The following is a 16,866-nucleotide window of genomic DNA, read 5'->3' as shown; positions in this document are numbered from 1 at the left end:
TGAGTGCCGTGGGAACAAGACCAAACATACTCCGGCAGCCCCACGCCCATGCTGACCTGGAACCCTGCCGGGGAGGGGCGGGAAGATTACAACAGATCACTATCTCCTTTTGGGCTCCTGCACCCCCACCCCTCACCCCGGACTCCACGACTGCACTTATCACACCCGCACATTCTGGGTTCTGTTTCCTCAGGCCACTGGGACAGGGAGTTGGTGTTCCACAAATGTGCCTTAGATTTCTACACTCAACCAGGTGCCAGACTTCTTTTAAGAAAAGCCGTTGGCAGAGGGAGCAGGCAGAAGGAACATCCCCTGAGACTCTGCACTTCCTCTGGTGAAATGGCCCAGGCAGCCCTGTGGGGGCGGGGGGAGCGGGGGGATAGACACACTCACGCACATTTCACAGGTGGAAACAAAACAAGCCAACAAACCCCCGTCCTGCACATTGCAGCCGCATCTCTAAGTTTTCAGAAACGGTCAGCGGCAGACATGGGCCGGACCTGAGAGGTGTGAACGGATGGAAGCTCCCAGCCCAGCACATCTGACTGATAGCCAGTTACCCAAGGTACAGGCCGGGCATCCCCTTTCAGCTGCGCTCTCTTTGAAGGCTCTTTCCGTTCACGGGATGTGAGCCCTGGTCCTGCCACTCTGTGGTCCCTGCTGCCCAGGCCCCCCGGACTCCTCCCAGGATTTTACTTACTTACAGTGTGACAATGCAACCCAGACTCTGGGAATTGTTTTCCACAAGTCTTCTTTCACTCTGTGAACATTCCCATCTGGAATTCTTCAGGAGCAGTATAAACATTCACGCAGCAGAGTTACGTGCACATCCCACTGAGGTTTCTAGAAGGTCAGGCTGGCAAAGGACTTGGACAAATCATGATTTTGCAGATGAGGGCTCCTCTCCCAGCAAGACGTGCGTGACTCCGCTTGGTGAGCTGCCAGGTTCTCTCTCTCACTGGTGTTTTCTAGTTTCCTTCATGCCTGCAGTGAGCATGACATGATTTGTACATGGGTCTTATACATTTTCTCTTTCCCATAGAGATGAAGGGGGCCCTGGTGACACCAGGGGTTGAGCATTCACTGCCAATCGAAAGGGTGTCCATTGGAAGCCCCTAGTTGGTCCTTGGGACAAAGATGGGGTAGTCGTCTTCCCTAAAGATTACAGGCTGGGAAACCCTATGGAGACAGTTCTCTGTGCTATGGGGTCAATATGAGTTGGAACCAATTTAAGAGCAATGGGGTTGGAATGTTGTGTTAGGTCAGATTAACGAGAAACGCAAATTCACTGACTCTCAGCATGTGTAAGAGAGAGCTTTATATCAAAGAACAACTGCATATTGAGTAAACATCCCAGCCCAGTTCAAATCAAGTCCATAAGTCTATACAAAATGCAAGAAGATCACAAGCTGGTGGGTGCAAAGTCTTGTGGATCCAGTGGGCGGGAAGCATCTCCGGGGCTCCCCAACAGGAAGGGGAAGCAGAGGGCAAGTGTGTCCCCTCAATGCAGCTCCACAAGGCTTGCCAACAGCAGGAAAGCAGGGAGAGAGAGAAAGAGAGAGAGAGAGAGAGAGAGAGAGGTCTGCCTCTTCTGAGGCTAGAATCAAGAGAGAGGAAGTTCCCAGAATCCTCAGGAGAAGGCCATGCCCACAAGGAGGCATCATCGGTCTGTGACCTGATTGACAGGCTAGACTCCACCCAACATTTATTTATCAAGTTGACATGAAATGATGTAACTACCACAAATATATTGTAGATTGTACTTGATTCTAATGGGTCTTCTTACTGTCTTGCCAGAGGAATTCTCGGCATGTGTCAGCATCAGTCTGTGCCCCTGATCTTCCAGACTTTCACCCAAAGCCCCTGAGAGGAGGCCGGCCCTCCACGATGTCCTGTCAGCTCCCAGAGCTCACTGTGGTCCATGCGAGGCCTGATGCCGAAGGGTCTACGTAATCACCCCTCATATTAAGAGCAAACTTGAGAGACAGAGGACCTGCAGCTGGCGCCCACCACCATCTGCATAGCCACCCGCTGGGCCTCCTGGGACTCTCCCCAGCCTAGGAGCAAGCTGGGCCAGTCTTAGTCTCCAAACTCAGCCCCCACCTAGCTTCACATAGCACCAGCCTTTCCCCTCTCCTGGAAGAAAGGAGGAGATACTGATGCTCCCCCCACCCCCCACACCCCATCTTCAGATGCTGCTTTGCTTGACTACTTTAAAGGCAATGACCCAATTTGCTCAGGCCAAACCCTGAGGGGAAATAATTATTTTCCAGCAGAAATTTCTTAAATGGCTCTTCAAAGATTCCTCCCCTCCATCCCCCACCCTTCCCTGGCAATGGAGGTGTCAGCTAGTCGGTACGGAGAAGCCCACGGTTCTGTAATTCACCCACATTAACAAGAGTCCCTGTGTCTGCCCGACCCTAAGGACAAGAGGTTCTAATTTGGAGAAGGTTCCAAATTAGAGGCTCTCTGCTTCCCATGGAACCAGCTGCTGTGCACACCGGCTCCACCCTCTCCTCCACTGGCCGGCTCTCCAGGCACACCTCCTTATGAGTCTTGGCTGTGGCCTCAGTTTCCTTTCATATGCAGAGACGGAGTGGGCTGGGTTGGCAAAGCCTCCTGAAATGCAGAGTCATTCTCAGTCCACTTGCACCCGCACCCCCTCCTCCTTTCCCACCAGTGAGCCTCCACGATGTGGTGCCAGCCAGGTGGCCAGTCCCAGGGGCAGCATGGGTAGGTAGGGGCACGGCAGCCCGCCTCACTGTCCTCACACCGGTGCTGGCACTTTCTAGCACGCTCGATTCCCACAGGGTCTCCCATGTCCTCATCCATCACCACCCCCAGGCTGGGGTGCAGACTAGAGAAGGCAATGGGCACACTGGCCTTTTGGCCACTCCTCCCTGGCCCGGGCTCTTCTCCGCCTTCCCTCCACTCTCCTCTGCAGCTGAAGCCTCTCGGCTTCTAACACTCTGTCCCTTGGCTCCTGCATTTCCCTAGCCAATTTATTCGAAGGGTGAGTTCAAAGTCCTTGACCTACACAGATCTGCAGTTTCAGTATTCCCCCTTCCAGAGTGGTCTAGGTGAGGAGGCTGCTGGCCTGGGCCTGGGGGCCTCCTGCAGGAAGGAGGCCTCTGCTGCTCACGGGGTGAGGTGGGCCCAGCAGGGGCCCATGCGGTGGGTGCTTTGGTTCCACACAGCAACTCTCAGGGGAGGCCTTCAGGGCTGGGGTGAGCTTTGTGTCCTCAATCGAAGCGGATGCACAGACGGAGCATGCATTCTTGCTGTAGGAGGGCGGAGCCCCACTCTCACCAAGTCCGAATGCAGGCGGGCCACAGCTTGCCTCACTCAAACCTCCCGGTTGCCCTGCGTGGTTCATTGAGAGCTGTGCGCATTCTTCTCTGCAGCCTCGGTCTCCAGTCGGAATGCTCAGGACTTGTTTAGCATCGACCCCAGGGCTCAAAGCCGTGCCCAGCTTTCCTGGGCTCAAGAACGACAGCTAGGAGTCACGTGGCATTTGGTGGGATTGGTGGCTTCCACAGGGCCACGGCTCATGGGTTCCCTGTCTCCTCTGACCAGGGCAGTCGTTGGACTCTGGCCCAGTGGCAGGGAGGGAGCTGGCATCTCAAAGGCCTTCTCTGCCCACCCGCCCGCGTGGCACTCACTCTTGCCCTAGGAGGCTCAGAGAGAGTACTACGCGTCCTTCCTCTGCTCTTGACGCCCCGGCCATGTACATCATTGCATGTTCCTGTTGCAGCTCAATTTGAAGTAAATGCAAATCCTCATCCGGGAACCCAGAGGTCACACCATGGTAAACAGAGAGAAGGTCGAAGCTGTCAAGGATTTTGTCTCGCTTGGATCCTAGTCGATGCTCATGGAAGCAGCAGTCAGGAGATTAAATGACTCCCTGCCATGGGTACATCTGCTCACAAGACCTCTTTAAAGTGTTGAGAAGCAAGGATGCTCCTTTGAGGACTAAGGTGCGCCCGACCCAAGTCATGGCGTTTTCAGTCACCTGGTATGCATGGGAGAGTTGGACGCTGAATAATGAAACAGAAAAAAGAATCCATGCGTTTGAAAGATGGTGCCGGTGAAGAATAAGGGACTGTCGAACGAACAAATGAATGTGTCTCAAGGAAGTACAGCCAGAATATCCCTTAGCGGCACACACACACACACACACACACACACACACTCCGGGAGCTCAGCTCTCTGCAGCCTTTGAGGCTCTGTCTTGTGCCAGCTGCCCCCTTCTCCAAGGCCACAGGACACCGCTTGTCTCAAGGCTCAATCCAGGCACCTGCAAGGGGACCAACCCCTCCTCCGAAGTTCCCCAACCCTGTTCCAGCTGTCAGTGACAGGACCTGGCGCCCTCTGGCTCACCCCAGCCTGCCTTCTCTTCAGCACAACAGCCAGCAAAGTCCGTAGCGTGGACTGCAAGAAGAACTGACCAGTCTGTTTCGAAACAGGTTCGGCCAGAGTGCTCCTCAGAGGCAAGGATGGCAAGACTTTGTCTCACATGCTTTGGACATGGTTATCAGGAGAGGCCCCGTCCCTGGAGAAGGGCGTCATGCTTGGTAAAGTGCAGGGGCAGCGCAGGAGAGGAAGGGCCTCAGAGACAAACTGACCTCGGGCGGCCAGTGTTTCGTTCTGTTGTGCGGAGGGTCGCTGTGGGTCCGAAGCGGCTCGATGGCACCTGCCAGCCCCAGCGATGACAGTTATATAATCACAGTTTCATCTTGTCCATTCCCTAGGGACTGCATGGCTGAGCACCCGGGAGGTGCCCACTTACTTGTTCCTGAACATGAACTCTGGTTGGCGGCTATGTTAAGACAGCAGCCTGATGGACAAGATGAAACGTCAGGTGTCTCCTGACAGCTTTATTCGGATAAAAATTTTGCTCAGAATCCATCGGCCTGGAACCTGGTGTGGAAGGGCTCACCCAGGCATCCAGCTGGAGAAACTGCTCCCTCATCATTTGCACGAACAAAGTAACTGAGCCCTTCAGACCTTCCCACACAGCCAGGAGCCCACCTTGGAGCAAAGGGCAGGAGAAGCAGCGACCAGAGGAGGCCCTTTAGGTCACAGACAAGTCCCTTGGCCACTGCCTTTCCATTCTGTGTCAGGCTCCAACGAACCCCGCCCAGCAGAAGGACTAGGCATTTATGGAATGTTCCAAATCACAATCATCCCTCCTAATGGCTTTCCTGTCGCCTGAACAAAGGAGAAAATTGGCCAGGTGGTGGAGGACATTTGTGATAAGGACTTCCCCCCTGGGCACTGTTCGGAGCCTGGTGGGGCCCGCTAAGAAGAGTGGTGATGTCCCAACAAGTCAAGTATGGGTGACAGAACAGAATCAGCATGCAACGTGGTCCCGGAGTAGAATGTTCGCTCATCAGGCACAAGAAGGGAGTTACTAGCAAGAGGCTGAGAGCTACAGAGCCACAGGAGATGTTCCAACCAGCCTCAGCCCCTCCAAGCAGGGCAGGTGGGTTTCCGGGACGGTAGAAAGCCTCGTCTTTATCCTACAAGGGAGCTTCAAAACTTCTGCGGGAAGATGGGATTTAAATATACACAGAGAGAGAATTTTTCCATCACCTGTCTGAAGCTCCGCGAATAGCCAGGTGCAGATTAGCTTGCCAACTTACAAATTATCCCTCGAACAAATTCTAATTCTCCTAAGAGCAAGCCTGGAGTCTGATTGGTCCGTGTCGCCTGGCACGCAGTAGGTGCCACCCAATCGCAGCTCTGCCACACCTCGGCAGCCACACCGACTCACACGGACCTCAGTTTCCCCCACTGAGGTTGTCAGGCTGAGAGCGAGCGCAGCCCGGGCCCGCATGTGGACACGGAGACGGAGGGTCAGGAGCGTGAGCCACTGAGGCCGAATCAGAGGACGCACGCAGCGTAGCCCAGTGCCCAGGGACCTCCAGGCGCTCCTGTGGCGAGGGCTGGCTCAAGCGGGCAGACCAGGGGGACACAAGGAGGGGAGACCTCCAAAAAGGAAGTCACGAGCCAACAAGCACCCAGCAGCTCCCTGACCCGGCTGTTCGCGAAGCTGCGCGCATCCTCCGGACGATCCCGAGGTGGCCCTGTGATTGCTTCCTGTTCACGGATGCGGGCCCTCGGCCCCCAGAGGTTAAGGATGGCGTCTTAGGTCACAGAGTAAGTGGCATGATGCCTGCCAAGCGTTTGGACAAAGCCCGGTACGATTAGGGTAACCACCGGCAGTGCCGATTTTATAATATTGACAAATATTATCATGTTGAATATTGCTACCATCCTGCGTCCATCCTCGGCAGCTGGCAACCACCCAGGGCCCACTGGGGGGGGGGGGTTTATGGACTCAGCAGTGCAGCTCGCTGCATGTTCACGCCCTGGAGCACTGGTGGCAGAACTGCACGGTCGGAAGTTCAAAGTCACGGGCTCCTCTGGGGAGAAAGAAGAGGCCTTTTACTCCCGTACACAGATACAGTTTCCGGAATGGGCAGTTCTACCCCGTCGCGTAGGGCTGCTTGCTTGACAGTGTGTTGAGGAGATGCCGTCTGGAGGCCCCTGCCACGGGGGAGGGCAAGGCCCACAAGGAACAGTTGGCAGTAACGGCCGGCTATCAATGTAACCCGATTGGCAAGGAGTTATAAGGCTCTTAATTACAATGGAAACCAGCAAAATAAATTTGCTTATTATTGTGAGATTTACAGCCATACTTCTTTTACATATATGTTTTTCAAACAAACTTGTCGTGATGGTAACCCTCTTAAAACAAGATGCAACTTGGCTTAAAGAAGCTGAAACCTAATTACAATAGTGCTTTGTATGTAGTTACATCTTTCTTCTGAGGAGTTTAATGGACCCCACTCATTAAGCTCCACAAACAGCCTCTGAAGTCTTTAGGGGACAGATACTATTAAACCTATTTTACAGATGGAGACACCGAGGCACAGACGGGTTAAATGCCTTGGCTCCAACCAGACTCCAACCTGGATTTTGAAAGCCATTCATCATTAAAAGCTTAGTGTTTCCCACAGCTTGGTCTGGGGCTCCCAGAATGCACTGCAGTCAGTGCGCAGAAAAGGCTGGAGTCCGGCCAGGGCAAGCCCAGGCAGGGGGTAGGGGGGCTGCAGGAGTTCCCAGAGGGCAGGGCGTTCTGCACTGAGAAAGCCCCGCCAACTCCGGACAGCAACTGTGTCTAGGGCCAGAGAACCCCCATGGAAAGGCCCAGGAGGGGCCAAGTTCGAGGTTGCTTCTGTCCTAGTGATAGCAAAATCCTAAAACTGGAAGAAAAATAAAATCAGACCGAGAGATGTTGCATGTGTGACAAACCAATAGAAAAAAATCAAAGTAGGCTTTGTCATTTTTGACAAAAACACCTTAAACGTATTTTAAAATCGTCAATTAGATGGGAGTTTATATAGCAGATCAATTTTGTAATCGATGATGTAAACAACTTATCAACCCATTCCCGTCACTTGCCCTGTTCCCCCAAATGTCCCATCTTCAAGCACATGGGATCCTAAAACCCAGACCAGCTGCCCTCAAGAGGATTCGTTGGTTTTAACTCACAGCGACCCCTGCCCCAAGGTGTGCAGCGGAGAGCTATGTCCCATGGGATTTGCTGAGGCTGCAGGCTTTCAGAAAGGCGCCCTGGTAGTCTAGTGGTGATACGTGGGCCTGTAATCCTCAAGGTCAGCTGTTCAAAATCGCCAGCCCCTGCCAGGAGAAAGACGGGGCTTTCGACTCCTGCTGAGTTAGTCTTGGAAACCCCCAGTTCTGATAAGTTTGCTTGTTGCTGTTGTTGTTTTCTTCCCCCCTGGCCTTCCATTCAACAAGCCTGTCTGCTGAGGTGCTCTGGGTGAGTTTGAACCACCAACCTTTTGGCGAGTAGTCAAACAGTTTCAGTTGTACCACCAGGGACTCGCAACCCTGGCTTCCGCAAAGCCCCCGGACCCATGAGGGGAAGGCCAGGTGTGTCGGGGGTGACGTGCTCCGCTAGCACCAACCTGGTAACATCGGCCTTGCAGAGCTGGTCATGTAACCAACATGTCACCAGCCTGCCTGCCACAGGCCTGTAACCAGGGTAAACCAGCCTGTAACCAGCATGTAATTTGCCTGCCCCCAGGCTGCCCCAGGGCTTTGTGTGCTAAGCCCTCGCCCACCACAGTCAATCAAGGGTCCCCAACCACGCCAGCGACACACTTCCCTTTTGGCTTCCCAGAGCAAGTACAAGTTAGGCTCACGCTGTGCTGGAGAGTATGAAGGGTGCAGTCACATCAGGAACAGGTTAGAGATGCTGTGCAGATGACCAACACGTGGACACCAAGGCGCGGGTGGAGCGCACGCTTTTGTGAACCCAGCATCAAACAACCTGCAGTTTGTAAGGACAAACCAACAGGGTGTGACGTGCACGGGTGGGAAGCACAGAGTGATGGGGCAGGGAGCGGGTGCAGGTGGGTCCCAGCCTTGAGAGGAACGAGCCCTGACGAGGCAGATCCCAACCCATCCCCCGAACGTGGACGGCAGAACCAGCCCGGGGTGCGAGGAAGAGGGCCAAGGTTTCAGCCCCCCAAATGTCAGCTCACATGAGAGAGGCTGTTCTGACCCACAGCTTGGACAGAAGGCCTCTCTCTTGTCATCCAGGTGGGGAACCAGAGACCAGCCGGGTGTTGAGAGGACTATCAGAGGGGAAATCCAATCAGGCAGGTGGTTCAGCCAGCTAAATGTCAAGAGTCTTTCAAACCCTCCGAGCCTGGGATTCATGATTAGTCCATCAGCTGAACGAAACCCAAGGCTCCGGGGAGATGCCGCTGGTCTCCTGCCCAACAGGAAAGCGTCTGGCACTGCAGCTTTGAAGTCCCATCTGGGTTTACAAAACAGTCAGGAGAGAGGCCTGCAACCAAGCACTGTTAGAAAATAACCATTTCCTCCTGAACAGAAGTGTGTGTTTGGGCAACCAGTGAGCAGACGGGCAGCCCCCGCCCCCCAGCAGAGGGGTGCACGTGCACCGGGGAACCGGGCTCCTTAGACACTCGCACCCCTGCAAAAACGCTGTTTCCCTCATGCGTTTCTATCCACGGGGAGGTGCTCCTCCTAATAGAGTGAGGTCGGAGGCACACCGCAGCCCCTCCGGCTGTTCGTTCACATGTAACGACCAGCTACGTCTTTTAACTGCATTAATTCTGGAAAATTTTCATGGACATGCAGAAGCCTTTCAGGAATAGGAATTATTAAACAGGAATGATTTTCTACACGCTCAAACGCATGCCTAGTGTCTTACATCGTACCACTGTAGGTGCCTAATTAACTATAAGGAGGCTCCAAGAACAGTCATTCCATGATTCCCCAGGAAGAACCAACAAGTATGCTAACTTGTACATACGAACTCTTTAGGGACGTGAGCAACGATCAAATGTCTACTGAGCTTGCGGCTGTTGTGAGGTGCCACCGCGTGACTCAGTGAGCCCACACGCAAATGAGATGAGGCATCCGATGAAAAACGCAAGCAGCATTTCAATGCTTTCGAAGCTTACCTAAGAACCACCAAAGCTTTATAATTCTCTTATGAAACATACCGCCACCATTCTTCTATCACATTTATTCTGCATTAATCAGTACTTAAAAACCACTCCTCCTGAGCACCGTCCTCAGGAAGGCTTTGGCCAAATGGCTCAGGACACACATGGTTGATCATCGTCATAAAGAATGCAGTCATACAATTTTTTTTTAAAAAGCAGTCATGACACGCGTGGGAAGCGACACTACCTGTGGTCCAAGCCAACCCGGGGACCGTGTGTCCCTAGAGCTCGGGGCTCCCTGGAGACCTGCTTCGCCTCGCTGCTGGTGCGTACACTGCTGGCGCTTGAGACTGGCGGATCTGCCACAGCGCTTGAGTTCCAGGCCAGCTTTGCTAAGCTCCCAGCTACTTACTATTGCTGGCCCACCCTGCTGCCTGCTGCCTGCAGGCAGGCTCTGCCTGCATTGCCCGAGGGAAGACTTTCCTTGACCTTGGATCTGGCAGCCCACTTGAGTTGAAGGACTTCCAGCATATTAACTGTTTGCAGGGATGTGAGTTGAACTGAGCCCTCTGTGCTGCTGTGTGGACCGATTAGCTGCTATATTCCTTCTCGCTGTCTAAACCTAACCTTTTACTCTATAATCATAAGTTTGCTGGTTTTGTTTATCTCTAGAGAACCCTGCCTAACATAGATATGGTTTATTTTTATTTGTTGGTTAATAAAAGAACCTACAACAGGAGAAAATAGGACAATAGCGTGCGTGCTGCAAGGTTTACTTTCCCAACACTGACATTACGTATGTTGTGGGGACAACGTTAAAAACATGTATAGCCTATTTGGCAAAGTGAAAAAGGGAAACGTTTGAAAAGATGCAGAGGTAGAATTTTGGAGAGACTGGCAGGCAGGAAACAGGGGAAAGGAAAACTCCCTAGGCTTCTAGGTTCTGTATCCGGGTCGGATTCCTCCAACAAAAGCAGGGTCATGGGGGTGGGCGGGGTGGGAGGACAACACCCCAATTAAGAAATTCAACCAGCAGAAGGGCTGTGAATGAACAGAGAGCTACGTACACCGTGAGCCGTGTTCAGTGTGCAGCGCGTGGAGACGGAGCCCAAGGCTGTGGCGCAGGACTCCTACTTCCCACCCAGAGGGAAGGCGTTTGCTTCGGCCTTATTTTGTTAGAAAATAGAGTCAATACACTAGAATGGCCACCTGCTCCCCCACTTCCACCTCCCACCCACCTGAATCCACCCGGCCTCGGCCTTCTCCCCTCTTCTTCGGGAGTATTCCCAGCAACATGCAGATGTGTGGATTATTTTCCCCACTGAAGAGAAAATTCTTCGTTCACCTTTTCTGATTCCAAATCATTGTCTATACTCACAATGTCCCCTTCCTTGCCCTTGCATTTCCCTAAAGTATTCTTTTCAGGCTCTGAAGCCCATTACATCCATTTCAATTCTCATCTGATTTATTCACTTAAAACATATTCGGGAGCTACTGCAGGCCAGATATTATTCTGCAAATTAGATATGCAAGATATAAACAATAGTCCCTCACTTATCCTAGCCCCCCAGGAACAAAACCCCTATCCTTATTGAGTTTGCATTCGGTTATGGGGGGGGGTGGGCAAACAAAAAGGGTGTCATTATAAAGCCTTCGTGGACAAAATAAGGCCTAGAATTTGTTTCAAATAGATGGGCTAGACAGGAGTAGCTCTTGTTAACTCTTGGAAGCAAGCCATGATCCATGATATATGGGGGCTCTTGAAACTGTCCTCAACTTTGGTAGGTCCTTGAAACAGCCCTAACCCTAACTCTGCCAAAGGACGCCGTCCCGGGCCTCCTCGGCAGGACACAGGCTGGGGCTCCGGCAGGGCGGGTGTTGGGAGGTGGGTGTGACTTTTAAAGGCCTTCCTGAGTGGACATTTCCATACTGAGTTGGGCTGGGTGGGTGAGTGAGACATGCAGCTATCCCCAGGAAGAGCATTCCAGGCAGGAGGTACAACTGCCAAGGTGCTGGAGTATTCTAGAAACCGAGTCAATGTGATGAAGCCGTTATGGGAGAGGCTAGCTTCCGCCATGCCTTACAGGCTCTCACGAGGAAGGCGGCCTTCACGGTGAGTGAGCTGCTACGAGTTGTAGAATTTGAATACATGATCGATTCTATTTTGGGTGTTTGGCCAAAACAGAGGCCCTCGTTTCTAACTCGCCTGCTGTAGTCTTTCTATCAGCCATTGACAACTCCATCCCTGCCAGTGCTGAGTCATGATTACTTTGTAGTCATGCTTAGACTCCATCTAGTCCTGTCTTACCATCATGCCCCCAGCTGCCACCGCTGCACCAGGATCATGAGGGGCTGTTTCTCAACCTTCCTAGTGTTGCGGCCCTTTCACATAGTTCCTCATGTTGTGGTGACCCGCGTCTCCCCAACCATAAAATTACATTAGCTGCTACTTCATCACTGTAACTTTACTACTGTTATGAATCGAGGGTGTCACGTCAGTGTTGTGACCCACAGGTTGAGGACAGCTGGCCTATAAACTCATGGGAAAACTCCAGTCTTTCCATCCTTTTCCGGGAACTGTTCCTGAAGCTCGCTCATCCCCATTGCTCTCAAGTCACTAGGGACAAACAGCAACCCTGCAAGGCTCGTCGCACTGTCGGTGAGCACGGGCCTGCTGACGGCAGAGCCGGCAGTTCACACCACCCAGCAGCTCCATGGGAGAGAGGGGAGGCTAGCAGACTAGAAAGACTCGGCGTCGCAGACCCTAGACACTCACTGAGACTCAGTGGCAGTTTTTAAAAAAAATCATTTTATTGGGGGCTCATACAATTCTTATCACAATCCATACATACATGTGTCACGCACATTTGTACATTTGTTGCCCTCCTCATTCTCAAAACATTTGGTACTTGAGCCCTCGCATCAGCTCATTTTCCCCATCTCTCATGAACCCTAGATAATTTATAAATTATTTTGCTATATCTTACACTGTCTGCTATCTCACTTTACTCATGTTTCTGTTGCCCGTCCTCCAGAGAAGAGGTTATATGTAGCTCCTTGTAATGTTTCCTTTCTACCCCACCATCCCTCCACCACCCGGTATCGCCACTCTCACCACTGGTCTGAAGGGATCACCTGTCCTGGATTCCCAGTGGCAGCAGTTTTAAAGTTTTTGAATTTTGAAGCTTTGAGAAATCAGACTGTCACCCCTTCTCCCCACTTACTAGGGGTTCACACAGCCCATCAATGCTCATGGAAGCAGCAGTCAAGAGTTCAAAGGCATGTTGCTCAGAGTCAATCTGCTGGACAAGACTTCATTGAACAGCCGGATGTTACTTGTAGCGCCTGGCCCACGCCACGGTGCTGTCCACTGCCTCAGATGCATCTCAAAGCTGGACAGGGAGTAAGGAAGCCAGAGCTTCGATGCACTTGCATTGCGGGGCTGTAGAATATTCAAGGTGCAAGGCTCTGCCAACAGGACAAACCCACCTGTCCTGGAAGAAGTACGGCCAGTGTTCTCCTTAGAGACACGGATGACAAGACTTGGTCTCATGTAATTTAGGCATCTTATCAGGACGGTAAAGTAGGCGGGCAGCGAAGGGGAGGCCTGGAGGCGATGGACGGACACGGCTGCAGCTCAGGGCAGTGCTTTGTTCTGTTGGGCTCGGGGTCGCGCTGGGTCGGAGTTGCCTTGATGCATCTTTCTGTGAGCACCCAAGTGTCTTCACCCCGGCCTCCGGGGCTCCTCAGGGCAAGACAGCGCCTCTTGAGTGACCGTGCCGCATGCTCACGCCCTCCCTGTACAGCCTGCTTCTCGGGGCAGATGCGGAATGACTGGCAGCCAGCCAAGACAGATGGAAAACACAAACAGCCCTAAGAATTGCAGGAATTTCCGTTGTAGGTTGTGAGTGTTAAAGTTTATTGTGCAAACCTAGCCAATAAACACATGTGGGATTAATTGAAGGGCAGAGACAGAAATGGCTCGTGAGCCTCACCCTTTTTGTTCTGATGGCTGGACCAGGGTACAGCTGCCTTAGCTAGTTCTCTGCCTCGGCTGGCAAGGCTCACTTCCTGCAAGACACCCCTTGAGGAGAAGCCACATGGACCTGCCCCGATGCAGCCCTGGGGAGACCCCTGCCAGCGCTGAGATGCTTACACGCTCGCTGATTCGGCTTTCCTCCTGAAGTTGGTGTTATTGTTTCTATTTTGCGAGTTTGAGGAGGACTTTGTAGATCGGTGTTGTACTGGACTGGGTTGGGATGCTTTCTGAATGTACTTCCCATTTATATAAAACTTTTTCTTATATACATAGGAGTTTCTGTGGCTTTGTTTCTCTAGTCGACCCTGACTCACGCCTACCGTAGGTTTAATAAAATACTCCAGAACTTGTATTTAAAGAAAGCTGTTAACATTAGTCCAATCAGGTTATAAAACATTTGCTTGTGGGGAGGGAGGGGGGAAAAAAAAGAGGACCTGATGCAAGGGGCTTAAGTGGAGAGCAAATGCCTTGAGAATGATTGGGGCAGGGAATGTATGGATGTGCTTTATACAATTGATGTATGTATATGTATGGATTGTGGTTAAGAGTTGTATGAGTCCCTAATAAAATGTAAAAGAAGAAAAGAGAAAAAAAATGATTAGGGCAAAGACTGTACAGATGTGCTTTATACAATTGATGTATGTATATGTATGAACTGTGAAAAGAATTGTATCAGCCCCAATAAATTGTTAAAATAAATAAATAATAATAAAAAAAACATTTGCTTGTTCTTACGGCACGTGTGGGACCCTCTAACAGAACTAAGGTTCCTCTCAAATTTAGGTTCCTCTAACAGAACTGAGGCCCCCTCCCTAAAAAAGTGAACCCCCAAACCCATGGCCATCGAGTCAATTCTGACTCTCAGCGATGCCACAGGGCAGAGCAGGGCTGCCCCTTTCAACCCCCACAGCTCTGAATCTCGATGGTGGCAGCGAGCCTCCCCTTCCCTCCAACCGGCCGCCTGTGTGAGCAGCCCACCGGCACCACACTGTGCCCCAGGCTCTCGACTAAGGGAAACTCTCGCTAGAACGGGGGCTTCCCTTTGTAGCTATTCTTGCCCCTGTAGTCAGTCTATATTCCCTTTAACGGGAGGGAAACAGAACAACTATTGCTTTTGAAACGCTGCCCCTATCAGATGTGAACAGAAATGTCGTTTACATGGCTTGACAACACGCAGGTGTTTATAAAGTTACTGTATTCATTTAAAAATAATTTGGGGTATACATATAGAAATGACATGGGGCGGGGGGGGGGAGGAGGGGCACGCACATGCGCGCACACTGCTGGGGAAATTCCAAAAAATTCATTATGATAAGTGGAATGAAAAATGATGGAGTTTTCCCCATGAAGCCGCCTTGTATTCCTTCTGTTTTAGGCATGGTCACCAATGGGGTCAGAGGAGTGATCACTACCCAGCGCACAGTGAAGCTCTCTGAAGTTCACGAGGCGCATGTGTGCCTAAGACCAGCCAGTCCACAATCCTGAGAATGGTGACTGAGCTTCACTGACTCACACCCGGGCACAACGACCCTTAGCCCAGTCTTCACAGTCCAGGAGACACGGAGACCCGTTCTGAAGCCTCCCCCCAGTGACCGTACACTGAACTCAGCAGCTATGCCCGCGGTGGTGTTTCCTCGGCCCAGACGCTGGCGGTCCTTGGGCGGCAGTGTGCTTCTCACGCACCATACTTAGGATCAGAAAAGTATGAACACAGGCGTCTTGGGGGGACATTTCCAGGGTCAATGAAATGGCCGTCCTCGCTTGTGTCTTGACTTCAGGTGACTGGCTGAGCGGCGAAGCTGCTTCCTCTCTTGCCGGTGCACTTTCTCAGCCTCCTGCTGCTTCTTCTGCTGTTCGGACTACGGAGAAACAAAATGAGGAGAGAGAGAGAATGAAAATTCCAATACTCCATTTTTCTGCAGCCACCAGAATGGCCCCAACCACAGCCTGGCTGCAGGGGAGATGCTGCCCACAGGAGCCCCGGGGCAGAGGGTGGGGCTGAAGGAGCTGCAGGACCCAAGCCCACTCTTCTCGTCACTTCCAACCACAGTCCGCGCGTAGGAAGATGCCCTGACTAGAGGAGACCTGTCCTGTCAGGCCGGTCTGAACTACAAGTCCGAGGCGGGCTTTCCAGCCAAAGGACAAACTGCACTGGGCATTTCAGAGAGCAGACGTCCCTGCAAAAGAAGATGCTGCTCACTGCCTACCAACTGCCCACGAGTGTCTCACAAGGCCTTCAAACAGAACCCCGCCACTTCTGTGTACTGACAGTCTCAGACCCAAGCTTGGTTACCCATCCTTCAGAATTGGTCCTGAAGAGATCTGCACTGTTTCACAAAGAAAGTAAAACTCCCCTCAGAGGCCTAAATATGCTTCCGAAAAACACTGAGCAAACCAAGAACGAGCACATTTCCCACATCCATAATTAGGATACGCATGCAGCCGCAGGCGCTGCCGTGCCCGTCCACAACCAGCCGCTTCCTGGTCGCAGGGCTGGTGCAGAGAATGCCACCCGCAGACCGTGCGGCTCACACACTCTTCTCGGGGGCGGGGTGGGGGCGCTGCTCAGACAGGAGACGAGGCGAGACTGCCGGGGGGAGTTGGGGAACCGGTACCTGTGACACCTGCTCGACAGTTCTCTCACTGGTGTTTCAGCTCGGAAGAAAGACATTCTCTTCACCACCAGCTGCTAGTACTACTCGCTGTTTGTAAAGAGCTAGGGGTAGAGGTTAGTGAGATGGAAAAGCAACGTTCAATACCAGGAAAGGTTGGATCTACACGCTCTTACAAGTGCGGATGGGTAAGACGCCGTCTCTTTCACCCCCTTTGGCATGCTGTCAGGGGAGAGCAGTCCCCGATGGGCGCATGGGCAGGACTGGGCGGTGGTCCGTGCTGGTGAACACGGCACCGCCCTGCACAAGGACTGCCTGAGTAGCGCCCAACAACCCAACCCTGTGTGATGCTGTGTACTGTGTTTGCTGAGTGAAGGGAGGCCTGGCCCAACAGTCTGCTAGCAGCTTGCTGTGATTAGGCAGCAGGGAGGGCGAAGGCTGGGAGCTGTCGTGTGTGTGTGTGTGTGTGTGCGCACGCGCAATCTGTCAGAAGGTTGCTGTTCTTTCGACATTTAGAATTCCGCCAGCAGAAACTCAGAATGACTGAAAAACGTAGCTTCCCAGTGTCTTCCTCCACCCCTCACCCCTGCCCCATCTCCAACTATTAAGACCTCCATTCTACAGCGAAGTGTTGACCAGCTTTTCTCCCCTAAAAGAACCCTCAGGGCAAGACCCCCAAAGGCTGGATTTCCCCTCTTCGAGGAAA

The 16,866-nt window shown here is 52.4% G+C and overlaps 1 protein-coding gene across 1 annotated transcript in view; it reads right to left on the bottom strand.

Annotated features, from left to right (window-relative positions):
- Positions 1–12,298: 12,298 nt before the first annotated feature.
- NOL10 (nucleolar protein 10) overlaps positions 12,299–16,866 on the bottom strand; it is a 95,244-nt gene continuing 90,676 nt past the window's right edge. Inside the window, exon 21 of the mRNA XM_075557104.1 lies at positions 12,299–15,407. Coding sequence (XP_075413219.1) covers positions 15,288–15,407 — 120 coding nt within the window. The 3' untranslated portion in view covers positions 12,299–15,287. The remainder of the gene's footprint in view (positions 15,408–16,866) is intronic.

Source organism: Tenrec ecaudatus, chromosome 8 (genome assembly GCF_050624435.1).
Source record: "Tenrec ecaudatus isolate mTenEca1 chromosome 8, mTenEca1.hap1, whole genome shotgun sequence".
Classification (NCBI taxonomy): domain Eukaryota; kingdom Metazoa; phylum Chordata; class Mammalia; order Afrosoricida; family Tenrecidae; genus Tenrec; species Tenrec ecaudatus.
This window is presented reverse-complemented; position numbering and strand designations above follow the sequence as displayed.